The sequence below is a fragment of the Oscarella lobularis genome, chromosome 9 (assembly GCF_947507565.1).
Source record: "Oscarella lobularis chromosome 9, ooOscLobu1.1, whole genome shotgun sequence".
NCBI classification, from domain to species: Eukaryota; Metazoa; Porifera; class Homoscleromorpha; order Homosclerophorida; family Oscarellidae; genus Oscarella; species Oscarella lobularis.
Genome location: NC_089183.1, coordinates 2,098,719 through 2,114,674, shown reverse-complemented (window position 1 = coordinate 2,114,674; position 15,956 = coordinate 2,098,719). Strand labels below are relative to the sequence as shown.

Genomic DNA, 15,956 nt, shown 5'->3' with positions numbered 1-15,956 from the left:
CCAATTCGCCAACCTCCCCATTGCCCAAAAAACCGACGACAGGAACGCCGGGAAAGAGCGCTCGCATCGAGTGCAAAGGATCCGACGACGATCCGGGTACGACGTCGCCTCGTCGCCCGACGCAAATACACGCAAAACACGCGGCGGATCGCAGCGTCGACGCGCCACCACCCAAATCTCGACGAACTTTCGCCATCAAGTCTCGAACGTCTCGAACGTCACTTGACACCACGGTAGCGGGCCGAAAACCGACTCCTCCGAGTGCCAATCCAAGAAGAGCCGAATTAGGATAAGGAATCTGTGTCGCACCGACGTAGCAGCGAATACCCCCTATGACCGTACCGCCGACGAGAGCGCCAGTTAGTGCGATACCATGACGACGACGACGACAACGAAGAAGTCCGCGATAGAACGGCTGACTGCTACCGGGTAAGAATTGACTTTCGCTGGACGTCAAGCAGAGAAAGAGACGTGAAGACTGGTAATCGATGACGCCGCCGGGGAATAAATTCACGAGTTCCTGCTTGGGCCGGCGGCTACGGTCGACATTTCTACTAGCAAAGAGACTGCGAATCGCGTTCTCGGTGAACTTTTTCGGACTCTCCATTCCGTTCAAGCCGAGCAGTTGAACGGACATATTACTTAATTGAGGAATGACGAGCGTCGTCACGACGACCGGTTGTTTATCGTCCGATTTGAAAACGCGTCCGTCTTTGCCGATGACGCCAACGTCTTGGTTGTGGCAGAATATTGCTACGCAATTTGATGGTATTCTGCGGCAAATTGACGTCACTACGTCTACGTCATCGTCATCGTCGTCCTGCGAAATGAATAGTAGGAGAGCTGTTGGTGCGCGTTGGAGCGTGTCGATGTGAGAAGCGACGTCGAGAAGGCATTCGGCGTACGTCGAACGCGCAGTAAAGTGCGTTTGACGTCACGCGTCGAGCCGTTTCGCGCTATAGGCGATTGACGCAACTCGCTCTGGCGAGCGTTACAATGACGGAAAACTTCGTAGAGGACGACGGGAAGGTCGAGAGGCGATGCAGAAGCGGAGGAAGTCATCGTGTCTAGCGCGCGCGCATCGTCGGAAGACGAGTCTCTCGTCTGAGTCGTCTCGCTCCTTTGGGCGACAATATGAGTTGACGCTGCGGTGACAACGACTGAGGGGCCCCCTTCACAGCACACGATAGGGTCAGTTTTTATGAGAATGCTTCCGAATGGAAATTGGCGATCGCAGCGATTCAGCGCGAATTGATACGGGCAAAAGCAAACGCGAGGAATGTACACACAGAAAGGTAACAGCACATGGGCACTTGGCATGCAGAGAGCCTCCTGGCTGAGGCTGTTAGGCTTTGGCTTATATTACGGGAACTCGAATTCATATACCCACCCACCTAGAATCTTTCGGTGAAAAAACGAGCGAATCATATGCAGAAAAATGGGCGCGGTTTTCTTATGCGGCTTGCACTCCGCAAGGGTAACCAAAAAATCAAATGTGCAGGAACTCTTAGAGGTGATTAATTAGATTAGATCTGTATAACCTACCTGCCTTGGAAAACGCATGCTCCAGTTAAAATCGTATTGCTGGTTTTTCACTCTGATTGGGCCAACCAAGAAAAGCATGCAGTAGTAGTGCACAGGTGCATTTCAGCTCATGAAAAAAAGCCCATCCTACTAGCTCACTGAATCACTCACCCACTCTCAGTTAGTTTGAGTATGACCTCTTCTGCTTTAGGATACTCCTCCAACAAATCCTTCCTGTTTCCAGCCACAAATCCTTTTGTGACAAAAGCCGGCGCAACTGTCAAACCGCATAACGCCCACGCGTCATCCCTGAGAAGATATGCTCCGAACCACGTTCCCTTCTTCACCACGTGAAAAGGCCGCTGACCGGAAATGACGTCAGAGCCAACAATGGTGCTTCTCGCGTGATCGCTCTCCTCTGCGTCCAATTCTACTACGACGATAGGCGAGCCAAGATAGAAGTGATACATTTCGTCTGCGTCGACTTTGTGAAAAAGCGATCGGTTGGCGTTGCATAGAGCGTAGTAGATGTGCGTGCTTGCTCCGCGAGCTCCTTCTGCTGACTCGTCTGAGGATTTGGTGCGATGAACTTCTCTATAGTAGCCGTAGCAATTGCGAGGGTAAGGCTCCAAGGTCAATTCGGCGCAGATCTGCTTGAACATCGTAAGTTCGGTTTATCCGGGTGTCTGTTTCGAACATCCTGTGAACATATTCACGCTCCAGACAAGCGCTATTCTTATGTGCAGTAAAATGCTTGTGCCGCACAACGCTGTCCAACCATCTATGGTCCAACCTTGAAGAAAAAGAAATCCCGGATGAACACAAACCAGGAATCTGTGGCGCCAATAGTATTACCAGCTAGTATTATAGTATTTCAACCTTTTCTAGTTACCTTCTAATTAAAATGGTTTAGCCTGACAGCTTCTACGTTGCTTGAGAAGTAGGCTATTAATTACTCATTCGATTTTCAGACATGTGCCTGAAGGACGCCGCTCGTTAAGAAAAGAAAGAGTAGAAGTTCGTTCTACTACAAGGTAGCGCGCTTTACAAACCAGGTTATCTAAGATTTCACGCAAGGGGAAGAGGAAGGAAAAATCACCCAACTGTCAATTCCTAAAACAAGCACTACAACGGCACTTGAATTCGGCAAATTGAGACACGTGGAATGTTGTCCATCGTTGTCATCGTTTTGTGTATGGTAGGCCTCGCTGTTAGGATTGACCCCTGTATAGATATAACTGATTGTTTTCGGTATTGAATCCCTTTGGAAATATCGTATCCAGTTTCGCGATCTACGTCTTTTCTCTTTCGAGGATTGCGCGTCGCGTTTCAGGCACTGTTGATTCGGCGGGGACTTGGTCGAGTGGAGTCAATCTTAAATCCGAGAAGGTAAGGCCAAGTTTTTCTGATGGCCGAAGAGTAATTTTTGTTTTCGTTCCCTTAGGTGTTGTCAATGGGAAAGCATTCGGAGTCCAATTGTCAGCCGACGTATATTGCTTTTTCTTGTTGCAATGGGGACATTCAAGGAGGCAAACAATCTTTTCGGATCAGCAGGTAAGTTCCTCGTCCTCCGTGTGTACTCCCTCGGATATTTGTTGTGATAGTAATAGCTTGTGACGGTCCGTCTCCGGTGTATCATCGGACAAGCAGCGCATCGTGCGTCTCCGCACGGTTGCGTTTGAGCCGGAAGATCGATAGACGTCGTCGTTGGACTGCTTCGTTGGACATATTTAACCGAACGAGGTAATTCGCCAGATTTTTCTGGCGTCTATAGGCCATCAAGGGTATTGAGAGAAAAATCTTATTCAAGATGGGATTCTCCTCTATGCGGTTCTAGCGGCGTAGAATGCTCTTTCGAGCTTTTCCCTTAATCCACGGACAGTCAGTATTTACGAATACAAATGATGACGAATCTCGCTTGTCTCGTCTTCGTTTAGGTTTTTGGCGGTGGATCGGCAGCGTCGTTGTTGTTGTCATTGTTTGCTTTTTGCTTGTTTACTTTCAAGTAAGCGTATACGGTCTGTGAATTTTAGACGATCTACGAGTTTCCTCGTAAATCGTTCGGCTATCCCCGCTTTTGCAGTCGATCGACTAGCTGTGTTTTCTGCCGCTCATATGAATTTTCATTCGATGTCGATCGCTTTTGCGGCGTACACTCCAAAAATAATGATAGCATGGTATTCTTCTCCAAAGCCACCGCGTCCTAGCATTTCGCACAGTTTGACATATCTGTCTCTGTACGTACATAATTTAGTTAGTAAAGTACGTTATTTTTAGCCTTAGTTCTAACTACCAATATGCCATCAAATCGAACGGGGGAAAGGTTGATGAGATGAAGAAAGGCGTAATGGAGACGCTTTATTACAGCTGTGAAGCGTTTGACAAGGACAAAAAGGTTGGTGATAACCTATGAAGCAGCATAGGTTTACTGATTATTTACAGGTCGGTCAGAAGGATCCATCTCCTGGGCATTCCTTCGGCCACGGTTCGACTTACTGTCCACAAACCGCGGAAGAACGGCATCAATTCTGCCCGTAAGGCACAATAACTTGGTGCTTGTGGCAGCGTTCACAAGCGGGACAAATTGCGACAGAAAAATCTCGTCCTCTTCCTCACGCCTTCGAAGACCTGTCGACTCCAGCGCTACTGGAAAGCTGCGAAGGTGGACGAACGCAAAGTGACGTAAGTTCTGAAAAGTTCTTTACGTAAGCGCAACAAGGATTTGGCTGAAAAACGAATCCTTCCACACCACCTTGTGGACATAAGAACCGAAGGCGAAATGCAGAGGGCCGGTGATTATCACAGCAGCAGCAAGACTGTCTGCGGCCAGTTCAATCGTGGATCAAAAGTCTTCATGCACGCTCTGGAGGTCACTATGACGCCAGGTGGAAGGCATTCGTTGGCCGCTATACTGTTGTTGCTTCGAAGTACTGTTGTTGCTTCGAAGTGCTATTGTTGCTTCGAAGTACTGTTGTTGCTTCGAAGTACTGTTGTTGCTTCGAAGTACTGTTGTTGCTTCAAAGTGCTATTGTTGCTTCGACGTGCTATTGTTTTGACCATTGCTTTAAAAATGACGCATAAAACTTATCTAGATGAAAACCTCTGCCAATCTTAATTTGCGTTTTTTTAAACGTACAGTACCAAAGCGACAGAAAGAAGATATTTTGCAATTTTTATTCGAGAAACAAGCTACAAGCGTGATTGCAGCTACAAGCGTGATTGCAGCTAAGAAACGCAATCCTAACACAACACAAGTAATCACTGCAGTAGTGTCAATGAGGTGAGGCGGCCGATAAATCAAATTTGGCCAAAGTGTGCCAGTCCAAAATTGAGCTTTTCAAAAAACGTTGCATCATCCGGATGTTGTGAAGGCAAGGTTAAAACGACAGAACACGTGTTGGCAGTTGGCAGAATTGACGTGTTTGAGAACTTTAGCATCGCTGTCTTTCCAAAGCCCAATGGTGGAATTCTAGAAGCTCCAGTAAAGAACGCGAGCACTTCTTCCAAGGAGCAGAATCCATCAGTTAAATCTATGAAGTACGTTTCTTGTGTAAGTAAAATTTATTATTTCGGATTACCTTCGCAATTGTCAAGATATCTTTCAAACATCAAGTACGTCGCGGTTTCGCTCTGCCATTGCTCTTCGTTGTGTCCCTTTTCCACGTACACGACTGTTTCAAATAATTTTAACAGTTTTTCTAAAACAGTGCTTCTAAAGCAATTACGCAAAATTTTAGTGCTATACCTGCCGTGAGCTTTTCCTTTCCCAAGCAAAAGTACCGTTTTATTTGCTTTGAATGTGTTTTCATGATATCGAGAACACCCATCGTTTTCAGCCCAGTACAAAGCTGGTCTAATTCGGCTTTAACACAGAGAATCGCTGACCAAAGCCTGAGGCATTTGATCAAGTTCTTTTTTTTGTCCATCGTTATGGAGATAAGTGGACAGTTGTAGCCTGCTTTTGCAATCAAGTCAATTGCGCTCTCCTCCTTAACAACGTTCCGGAGAGTGTTCTCGTCGTCAGTATTAACAATCTATTTCAGAAAGTTTTACTTTTCTTAAACAGCAGACGCATTTCTAACCAGAGCAACTAGTTGCCTAATTTCAATGTCGGGGACTTCTTCGTCTGTCGGGTTTAGTCGGGAGATATCTCCTCCAACAATGTACTTGTACGTCGTTGCAGAAAGGAAAGGAAAACCGGATCCGTCTTGCGAAAGACTCATCGCTATGAGCTTTCCCAGAGATTCGAAGTGCTTCGCCTTAAACACGCTAATATATAACAGCATGATACGCATCGTTGTTTTTTACAATGACTGCCGCTGAATCTTGTCTGGGAACGCGAGCATGTTCACTGCCCCAAAACAACTTTTCATTCGCCAGTTCGGCGACAAGACGCCAGAATTCCCGGCGGCATCCTCCTGTGTCAACTGCGCCTTCTCCAATAAAGGTAACTTGCATAAACGAGTTTTAAACAATACTAAGTCAATTTCAAAATCTACTACAGTTGGATATCGAGTTGGATCAAATTTTTTGTGAGCCGCAAATAGAAGAGCGTCCTGCAAAAGAAATGCTCGACGGACGGAGAGACGTTTACTTTCAGTGTAGTCCATGATCCCATCGTCATCTACAGTTGGCGTGTCTCGGAGGAGAGTTTGCAGATGTCTCACTATGCTTTCCAAATTTGGAAACTCATTTGGAAGAATGCTGAGAGCAGAAAACTGAGCTACACTATCATACACAAGAACATTACTTTTTATTTTCTTTCACATCTTCTTTTCCATGTGGATCACTGTCAGATTTGACGGTCTAAAAGAGCACTGAAGCTTAAAAAAGTGTTTGCCTAGATAAATGCATGGCATACCACACAAACCAAATTGATATTCGTTGCCCCTCCAAAAACTTCAGATAACGATAGTTGTCATGTCTATGTCCGTAAACGGCTGCGGTCTTCCACGACTCATTCGATTCATGAGGCGTGAGGAGTCTATCTCGGGCGAGTCTTTGTGCGATGCCACCCACACAAGTACGTCCTGCACAAAACAAATTACCCGTGACTAAGAAAACTGAAAGTAATGAGAAAACTTTACGTTTAGGTTGCAAGTGAGCAATGAAAAGCGGCGGCTTATTTCAGTGCTTGAGGGCAGCCTAACTTTTACAGTCGCGCAGTCGTAATCCTCGTCGTAGGGTTCCTCTGGCAGCAAAGCAGCAAAAGCTTCTTTTTCGTCTTCGATCATATATTTAAATTTTTTTTAAGACACAATGAGCTACGTAGTGAGCATAAATACATACATTAATTCTAGCCGATTTTTCAGCTTCTCGCTCGAATTCTTCTCTTCGATGTAGTTCAAATTGTCGATCCTAAAGTCACATTTAGACAATGCGCTACTAAGCAGTATCAAAACTGAGAACCTTTTCTTCATCGGCAGCAAGAGATAGAGCATATGCTTCGTCTTGCTCCCGGATAAGGGTTCGCCTCTTCAATAAATTAAAAAAATGTTTTTGAAAAGAGAAACCGTTTCAAACATATAGTACATACCTGCGTAAGCAATTCTGAGTGAATGCTGCTGCGCATCTCAATCTCGTTATCATCCTTCGTCAAATCAACCTTTTCAGGACTTGCTTCTGCGACCACTCGAAAATCGCTGCCACCTTGCCTACAATAAGCAATATTAACATCAAAAATTAATTGGTTAAACTGTTATCAAACTTTGAACAGTTTCCAACATGTGCGATCAGTTTTGCCATTGGAAGTTTTGCATGGCACTTGCGACAGGTGTCTTCTACCGCTTCCTTCAGTAAAAAGAAAACCATATAACTTCTGTGACGCGCTTGGCATTGTCAACTCTATAACCTTCTTGTTATCTTCTTCTGGAAGGCCCACATGTTTTCTAGGAATGCTCTCCTGAAGAGGCCGTATATAAATGTTTTGACTTTCACTCTGCGATTTCAGTGACGCGACATCGTAAGGCGGCTTCAGTGGAATAAGATTCCGGTTCCCATGTTGGACGTCTGTCACTAAGAGGGTGTAGCCACCAACAAGCGCTAAGGCTGGATAGGCTTCTTTTAGGGTCTTGTCAACATCTGTCGCGGTTGACTTGACACCGAAAGTGAGACGTCGTTCACCGAGATTCATTCCCATCAATACTGCTTTTTCAGCTGCTTTAGGAGCAGAAAAGTCACTTTGGTTTCGAAGGCACACAAATTTCCGGGTCCACGTTCGCTGGCCAATTGCGCCGTCGTGACTGCGCTTTTTTCCCTTTCCTTTTCGTCCAGACGAAGTTCTTCTTGGCCCAAAAAGCCTTTGCTGCTCTGCGTATGAAGCAGAGCTTGGTGTAAACTGCAGCGAATGGCTATTGGACGCATGGCCACTCGTCGCGCTTCTTCGTTCTACTCGCGGCGAATCCAGCCCGTCCTCTTCAGCGTCGCTGTCGTTATCTGAGCCTAACTCTTCCAAATCTTTCTTCATTCTTTCTAAAGACGCCAACAGGGCTTTCTTCAGCGACTTTTTGCTCATTTTGCGCTCGCCACGTGCAGAAGTGTCCCTAATGTACTTGGGTCCCGGATACCTAGCGGATGAATCGTAGAAGGTGCGGTTACAAACTTGTGTTTGAATTAATAAATTACTGTGACAGCATTTCGCGAGCATTCAAATAAATGTCGATTCCGTAATTTTGCTTTCAGCCAAAGGATCGAATGACGCCTCCAGTAAATGACGCTGTTCATGTGACACGTCATCTTCAGGAACAACGACGGCGTCAGTGTTTGTAGGGATCAGCCCATCAACATTGAGATCATAACTAGAAGCATGGTCCCCAACGGCGTGAAACAGCTCATTTGCGCACGTTAGACCAGAGTTGGCAGAAGAATGCATTCCTTCTATCCACAATTGATTAGGGAATCTGCAGTGTTCCGAAGAAAGAGAGTGAAGGTTCCAAGCGCTTTGAAATTGCTGAAGATCTCGTTCTAGTCGAGGAATAAAGATGTGGTGAAGACAAGCTAAGTCCCTTTCAGAACATGGATCTAGTCTTTCCTTATCTTCCAAAAATGTAAAAATTTGATAGTAAAGAGATCGAACCTGAAGAAACCGAGTTATTCTAAATGTTGCTGTGCAGCTATTACCATGTACCTGATAGAAATAGTCGCGCCAAAAGCGCTCTATTTGTTGATTATGAACTGAGCGTCCCGTTATAAAACTTCCACGTCGAGGACCCCTGAGAGGATGAGACAGCATGTAAAGTGATACAAACCGATTTTCGCCTCCTCGATCCGATCTGACTCTCGAAGGAAGACCGAAACGGCGAGCAGCTCTTCTAAAAGTAGTGATAAACGGTAGTAGCTTTATTGTTTGCCGAACAATGCATGAAGACAATTCGTCGGCTAAATCCATCAATGCCGCCGTGTACAACAATGCGCCACCTAAAAAAAGAATAATTTATCTAAATTTGAATACATTGATTCTAACCGTATCAGCTTATGGTTGCCGTCGATGTGCCAAAGAGAATTAGGACCTGCAACTCTATACGTTCGTCGCTCAATGGTCGACATTCAGCGCGTTGCTACTCCAACAGGATCAATGCGCAGGCAAAGTAGCCTCACTCTGTGAACAGGAACTTTGATGCCTTTCGAACGGAGTTGACTCCACGCAGCCCGATATCCGCTGTTGGGATGATTAGTCTTTACGTCTCGAATCTCTTCAGTCAACTGCTCATCCGATACGACGGTGTAGGTATCCGCAACACTAATGCCAAACTGCGCCATGCGGCGGCGAATCGTCGATGGAGACACTCCCAAAAGTAACGCAATTTTTGAAATACTGAAATCGTTCGCTAATAAGTACTCCAGCTGATCCCTCGTTATGACAAAACGACTTCTTCCTCTCTCGCCCGTGCTTTTCACTTCACAGTGGTAGGAGGTAGACGAGCCGTCTTCAATTTCTGGCTGACTGTCCAGCAAAGCAATGCTTTGCGCAATTTGTTCAAAGACACTCTCTGGAAGAGTAACTGTAGCATTTATGTTCATTGCCGTCCTAAATAGGCTTTGAAAACGAGTGCGAATGCTCTCAATGAAGTCAGGAAAAGCTGCTGCATCGAAAAAGTTGTTAACGTCGGCCAGAATTGCCTCTAAGCGATTCAAGAGAGCCTCCTTTGCGCGTGGAAAATCAGCCATTTCTGCTGCGCATGCGTTTTTCATTATTCGTGCATTTGTTACAGCACTTAATTCGAAGCAACAACAGTACTTCGAAGCAACAACAGTACTTCGAAGCAACAACAGTACTTCGAAGCAACAATAGTACTTCGAAGCAACAACAACATGACTTCGAAGCAACAATAGCACTTCGAAGAAACAACAACATGACTTCGAAGCAACAATAGCACTTCGAAGCAACAACAACATGACTTCGAAGCAACAACAGCACTTCGAAGCAACAACAACATGACTTCGAAGCAACAATAGCACTTCGAAGCAACAACAACATGACTTCGAAGCAACAATAGCACTTCGAAGCAACAACAATATAGCACTTCGAAGCAACAACAGCATGACTTCGAAGCAACAACAGCACTTCGAAGCAACAACAACATGACTTCGAAGCAACAATAGCACTTCGAAGCAACAACAACATGACTTCGAAGCAACAATAGCACTTCGAAGCAACAACAATATAGCACTTCGAAGCAACAACAGCATGACTTCGAAACAACAACACCGAAACGTTGTTGCTTTGAACATAACAACAACGTTGTTGCTTCGAAGTCCTGTTGTTACTTCAAGCTCTTATTTTTGACACAAATATACCGCCATACATCTCACGGCCTTTTTGCAGGCAGCGGCAGTTTCACAGATCTACTTAGAGACTATTCTCTAAGCAGCCTTCTTTCGGAATTTCCAGGAAATGTCCAAATGTGAGCCATTTTATATCATCCATTGGTTCGTCCTCAGACTGCCACGAATCAACTCTAGCGACTTCACCAAAGACTTTGGGCGTACTTGCAATATTAGGTAGAAAATGAGACAGTCGAGTACGTGGAATTCAAATGCTTCTCAGCTTCATGCTTCTTTCTTATGCCGCAAACAAGCATATTTTCACGCTGCTGAATCACACAGGTCTTTGCGTAAGCTACTCTCAAACACTGGATATGCTTCAAAATTTGGCCTGTGAAAGAGAGAGAATGTTTCGTGCCCACCCGGGAAGGTTTATGCTCGTGTACGACAACGTGAACTTTCAGAAAAAAGTTAGACACGAGCGTAAACTTCGTCACACTGAGTCATGGGACTTCACTAGCCGCCTATCTGTTTCTATTCAAAACATGCCGCCCGAAGAGGTGCTGGCGCTTGGAAACGGGCCCCAGGCGTCTCGACGCTCACTTCTTCCGGAAGATATTTTACCCTCATCAGAAGATGAAAAGACATTTGGCGATCGAGCTGTAGTTCACGTCATGAGGTGTCTGTCGCTTTATTTTGATTCTTTTGAGAACGTAGACTTCAAGGACAAGAGAGAAGAGCACCCAACATCTAAAAGTACAATCTGTAGTCTTGCCCTAATGGATGTTGACGAAGGAACCATTGACAATAACGTCGAAATTCTTACACAGTCTGCGAAAGACTTAGGGTGGACAGGGGAGAGGCCCGAAGTTATCGTTGGTGATCAGAAAACATGCTCAAATATTCGCGATGCTAAACAGAGGCGAATTTGTGATTACGATGCATTTGAGCGACTTGAATGGGTTAATGAGGTACCCGAAGACTTCTTTATGTGGGAATGTTTGAGAGTTATATTCCTCCTATTCTGGAAACGAACCGACAGAATTGGTTCGCTAAGTCATATCAAAAATCTCTTGAATCGTGGAAATGTAAGCGCAGATTGAAAAAATTTTCAGGCGTGCGACGAATTCATCCAAGATGTAGTAGATGGCTTTCTTTGTTTGTCGCTATCAAATTTTCTTGAATCTGATGAAGAAGTGCGGAAACACTCAAAGCCTTACAGCTTTGAAACAATGAAGGAAGTAGCGACAGCCTTTGTATGTCGCGTCGTGTCTATTCCTAGGAACGGTGATGCTGGCGAATGTGACTCTGAATACTCCGATCATCGTTCGCTGTTGCACGCTGGCTTACTCTATAGAGATCTTCGACATGCTGTTCGGTATGAGGATGAACCAGCAATAATAATGCATTGGAAATGGTGGCTGCCGTACTTTCTTGCTACGGCAAGAAAGAACTACAGCAGAGAAGCGGCAAACATGCTGGCTAGTTTAAAGTCCAATTTCTCCGCCGCTGTTGCCTTTGTTGTCACCCACAATCGTACCGTCAATGTCTCTGGTATGGCGGGAAAGGGGAAGGCAATTGATCAAGCCATTTAGCACCATAATTTAATTCTGAAAAGTGCTCTGCGCTCATCAGGAGCAAATGCGTCAGAGAAGCATCTGCGAAATATAAGTCTCGCTGCACAAGACCTACAAGAAGCTGCTTCACTCTGTAAGAGCACTTTCCAGTGTTCGAAGGTTCCTCAGCGACATAACATCTGCGAAAGCAAAGGTGACGTCACCGAAATAGTGACATGTTTAAATGAAAAGAGCGTCACAAAAGTCAATCTTGAACGAAACGGCGAAAAGTACTTTGCACCGTATTCAAAAGGTCTTGTCAAAGCAGTTGGAGACCAGTGGCTGATAAAGTATCTTCGGGATACTACGACTATCAGAGACATTGCTCATGAAGACAGCTGTTAATAAGTTTTTATTTCAGATGCACGAATTAGACGTCGTTTGTCAATAGAACATGGTGGTACGATTGTCCATTCGTTCAGCTTTCTGAATTATTTGAAGAACTTTAGGAGCAATTTCTTTAGTAATTTGTTGCGATCTTCACACGTTTCTATACGAAAGTGGCCTTTCTCAATTTTCTCTATTAAATTCACAGGAAAAAAAGCCATCAATTCCTCTGTAAAGGTTCTCTTTAGAGTATAAAGACAATCTGTACTCGAGTAGGTCTTCTCTTACGACTTTTTTTATTTGCCGTTCAGTTTTTCTAGGAACAGAAAGACTTGGGTGGCTTTGCTTAGCTGAGCGTTCGCCAATATTATTGGCGCGTTTGAAAGCCAGAGGCACCCACCATTTTCCTTCAGAGCACACGCAGCAGCAGTCGTGAGGTGGAACGTCGGCTATTTCTTGAGAATGAAGAATATGTCGTAGAATTACCCCTCTCAGGCATAACTCCCCAGAGGAAAACAATTGCAAATTTCCGTCTGCCCTCTTTAGCTCCGCGACTGAAATTGCAGAATGCAACAGCAACGCAGTGCAGGATCTCACCCTCGTCTTCCAAATAGCGGACAAAGCTGCAATTCGTCACTGGGAATTCCGTAGAGCATGACGTAAGTTATATCATTTATGTCCACTCCGAGACCAAATGCAGACGTTGCTATTATTATCTTCACAACTAAGGGACTAAAGTCTTGTTGACTTTTAGTCTTCCCTTTTCACTAATAACGGCATGATACACCGTCATCCATCTTCTTTTATGGATACTTTCTGGAGGAATGGACTTCCACAAATAGGTGTATACGTCGTGGCACATTTCTTTAGTCGGGCAAAATATCAAACACTTTGGAACGTCAGCTATATGTATCCTCAGAATCTATAATGCAGGCAACAACAGCTTTGAAATTGCATTGTAGACCTTCCTGTTTTCACAGCGTGAAACAAGTTTTTTCGATCTAGGGCAGGCTTATGAATTCGTGATCTTTGCGAATTCCAACAGCTCTTGATAACACTGAGCGGACTGATGGAGGCAAAGTGGCTGAAAGAGCAATGAAGGGAACGGACGGGAAAAGGCTTCGCAAGAACGTTAGGTCATTGTAAGACGACCGAAATGTTGCTCCCCATGTGGAAACAAGATGAGCTTCGTCAAATGCAACGAATTTGACCAAAGACGCAAAACGCTTTGCCAATGCTTGTTTTCAAATCTTGGAAGAAATCACTTCTGGCGAAGCGAAAGCTGGGACATCAAAAACAGTTCTACTGTCAGCTGGTTATTGACAGTATAAGAATTACCTATACACTGGCCTTGGTCCTCCAGTATTGACGCCACCGCGTCTGTGGTTCCATGGTCAATCTTGAGCGCCCGAACACGCTTCTCTTTTAATTTTCCTATCTAAGAAGTAACAGATAGCTGTTATTAACAACGATGTTTGTACAATGTCAATCTGATCTTCCATCAGAGCTATTAGTGGACTGATAACTAACGTCAGTCCCCTAAGGCAAATTGCCGGTAGGATGTAACAAAGTGACTTTCCGGCGCCTGTCGCTATCGTAACAACGACATCGTGACCATTCAAGACGGCAATCGCAGCTCTCATTTGCCCGTCTCAAAAACGGGGAAGCCGAAGACGCTCCGCTAAGGCTTTCGTCACCTCTGCCTCGAGTTCGTTGCCACTGACACAAGAACGAACGCGTGAAAGCTGCGCCATTGGAGTTTGAAGTACGCGCCGAGTTGATGCTAACGCGCGTAAGGACACACCTTCGCTAATTGGCTCTCAGGAACATTTGGGGCGGAGCCGTACCAGACCTTTCGCTGGGCAAGCACGCTTTGAGAAATTACGCTTCTTTATCTGATGCTCTTTCTCTATGTTTTTTGAGTGCAGCGATGAAACGATTGCTGCTCCAATTTTGTCAATGCTTTACGCTGGACTTCTTCGCATTCAGACTGAAAAGGATTTCAAGATAGCAATGATCCGCTCAGTTTTTTAGCTACATGGTCCACAGGATTAAAAGTCTTAATGGAGAAACAAGAGGACTCTTGTTGTAGGCCACCGTGTTTGTGGCCTGCTAGAACATCTTTTTTGGCAATTTCTTAATCCAAGGATTTTTCTTCCGTTTTGGGACTTTGTGTCTGATGGCACGAAGAGGAGCGCATATTGTCTTTATTTTCTCGAAGCTCTGTTTTCAACTGTTCCTAATTTCTCTCCGTTGATTTGTTCGCATCCTCTGCTTTTGCGACATTCATCGGCACTTTCCCGGACAAATCTTCAAAGTTTCAAACTTTCAGCAATCGATCGTCGAAACCTGACTTTAATTAAATAAAGGCAATCTTTCTCAATTGGCAATTGGTGCTTGTCTAAGCTATGTCGTCGATTGCGAGTCTCATTTGTATTATGAAATCTTGCTGAATGAGTCAGTTGACTTATTCAACTGTTCGTGCTCTGTGTTGTTCACTCTGCAATGGGCTGCCGAATCTCTTTTGTTCTTTCTTCTAAGTCCCTCAAACTGTGTACAATTTGGCAGAATCGGTTCTGAAAGGCTCGCATTATTATTTTTATCGCAAGGATCGCGGTGATCTTGATTTGGCCTCACGATGTCGAAACAGAGGATGCTCTGGTTGCTAATTTGTTTTATAACAGTGATATTAATTAAAGAAGGCTTTCTTGAACGCACAGCTGGAGGCAGCCTATATTACTCTGACTGCTATCATTACACAACGCTTGTGCCTTTGGTGAGGATTTGCTACTGCACTGAATTTCCCGCTGTTTCTGCTTTTGGCTTAAACCATCTAGCATACTTTTGCAGCGGATTTGACGCTCAGAAGTATTTTGTGTCCTTTGTGCCTGATGAGAAAAGAGTTCGGCGCCGATGTTGTTTCTGGGCTCTCAATTCCAGCAGATTTAGAAGACCGTTTCGACGAAATCATGAAGGCATGTCCATTGCACCAAGAAGACTGAGCATGCAGGACGAGATCGAGTGACCAAAAATAATCGCATTGAGTGTTTGTTATGTATTTCGTGGTTCTTCTTTTTCGATAGCTTGCGTCTGTTCAGGATTATGTTATTGTATTTGCAAACTGGTTTTCTCTCTCGTGGTCCGGCTTGTGGTCCGGCCAATGGTAGGCAAAGCTGGTCTGCATAATTCAAAACACTGCGCTTGTGTCGACTCGAGATTCTCTCGCTTGTTTGAAAGCGACTCTCAAAACTAGTCAATATTAAATTCTAAAACAAAAATTTTTTTATAGGAAGAAAAAGAGACTGCGTCCAGGACACCATCTGTTTATCCGGATTATGCTGCAAACAGGGGCGCCTAATTAGCCACTGGACACGAAACGACCTTGCTTGCTTGCTTCCCCGTTTTCGTTGAAGAGAATATGTGGGTGGAGGAGCCAGTCCGGTGGTTTTGTTAGTTTCTTCGTCTTCACTGCTACTGCTGTCGAGATCGATGTCCTCGGCCGGCTAGGCTCGTATCCAGCCTGTTATCCGGGCGGCTCTTACTGCGTGAGCCTGGATAACACGCTGGAGTTTGTGAGGCGTGGATAAGGCGTGGTTGGGCCTAGGTTGTTATGGAGTCGACCAATAAGCAGCGGGCTTCGCCAAACTGGGCTGCAGTCTCTGATTCGTCTCAGAGTCATGTTATCAATTGACATCTTTCCCAACAGTTACATTGATATCCGTTGGG

The 15,956-nt window shown here is 45.0% G+C and overlaps 1 protein-coding gene, 2 long non-coding RNA genes and 1 pseudogene across 11 annotated transcripts; 2 read left to right on the top strand and 2 right to left on the bottom strand.

Annotated features, from left to right (window-relative positions):
* The first annotated feature begins 1,082 nt into the window (after positions 1-1,082).
* On the top strand, positions 1,083-4,623 carry LOC136191175 (uncharacterized). Of its 9 annotated transcripts, XR_010670786.1 has the most exons (11): positions 1,083-1,191; positions 1,246-1,295; positions 1,399-1,513; positions 1,736-2,541; positions 2,590-2,913; positions 2,969-3,078; positions 3,129-3,267; positions 3,335-3,405; positions 3,462-3,529; positions 3,802-3,919; positions 3,967-4,623. It is a non-coding gene; the product is annotated as an uncharacterized lncRNA (long non-coding RNA). The 9 variants fall into 9 exon arrangements; XR_010670785.1 differs by lacking the exon at positions 1,399-1,513; XR_010670781.1 differs by lacking the exon at positions 1,399-1,513 and having other exon boundaries at positions 1,089-1,295; positions 1,736-1,917; positions 1,970-2,541.
* A 617-nt stretch (positions 4,624-5,240) lies between these two features.
* On the bottom strand, positions 5,241-5,777 carry LOC136191419 (G2/M phase-specific E3 ubiquitin-protein ligase-like; the record flags this gene model as incomplete). The annotated part of the gene is made up of 2 exons (XM_065979744.1): positions 5,607-5,777; positions 5,241-5,558 (listed from the first exon to the last, which is right to left on the bottom strand). Coding segments are annotated over exons 1-2 (459 nt in total), but the record flags the coding sequence as incomplete, so codon positions are not given.
* Positions 5,778-6,038: 261 nt separating this feature from the next.
* On the bottom strand, positions 6,039-6,747 carry LOC136190977 (uncharacterized). The gene is made up of 3 exons (XR_010670697.1): positions 6,612-6,747; positions 6,386-6,554; positions 6,039-6,330 (listed from the first exon to the last, which is right to left on the bottom strand). It is a non-coding gene; the product is annotated as an uncharacterized lncRNA (long non-coding RNA).
* A 4,529-nt stretch (positions 6,748-11,276) lies between these two features.
* LOC136191418 (uncharacterized) lies at positions 11,277-12,248 on the top strand (annotated as a pseudogene).
* Positions 12,249-15,956: the final 3,708 nt, after the last annotated feature.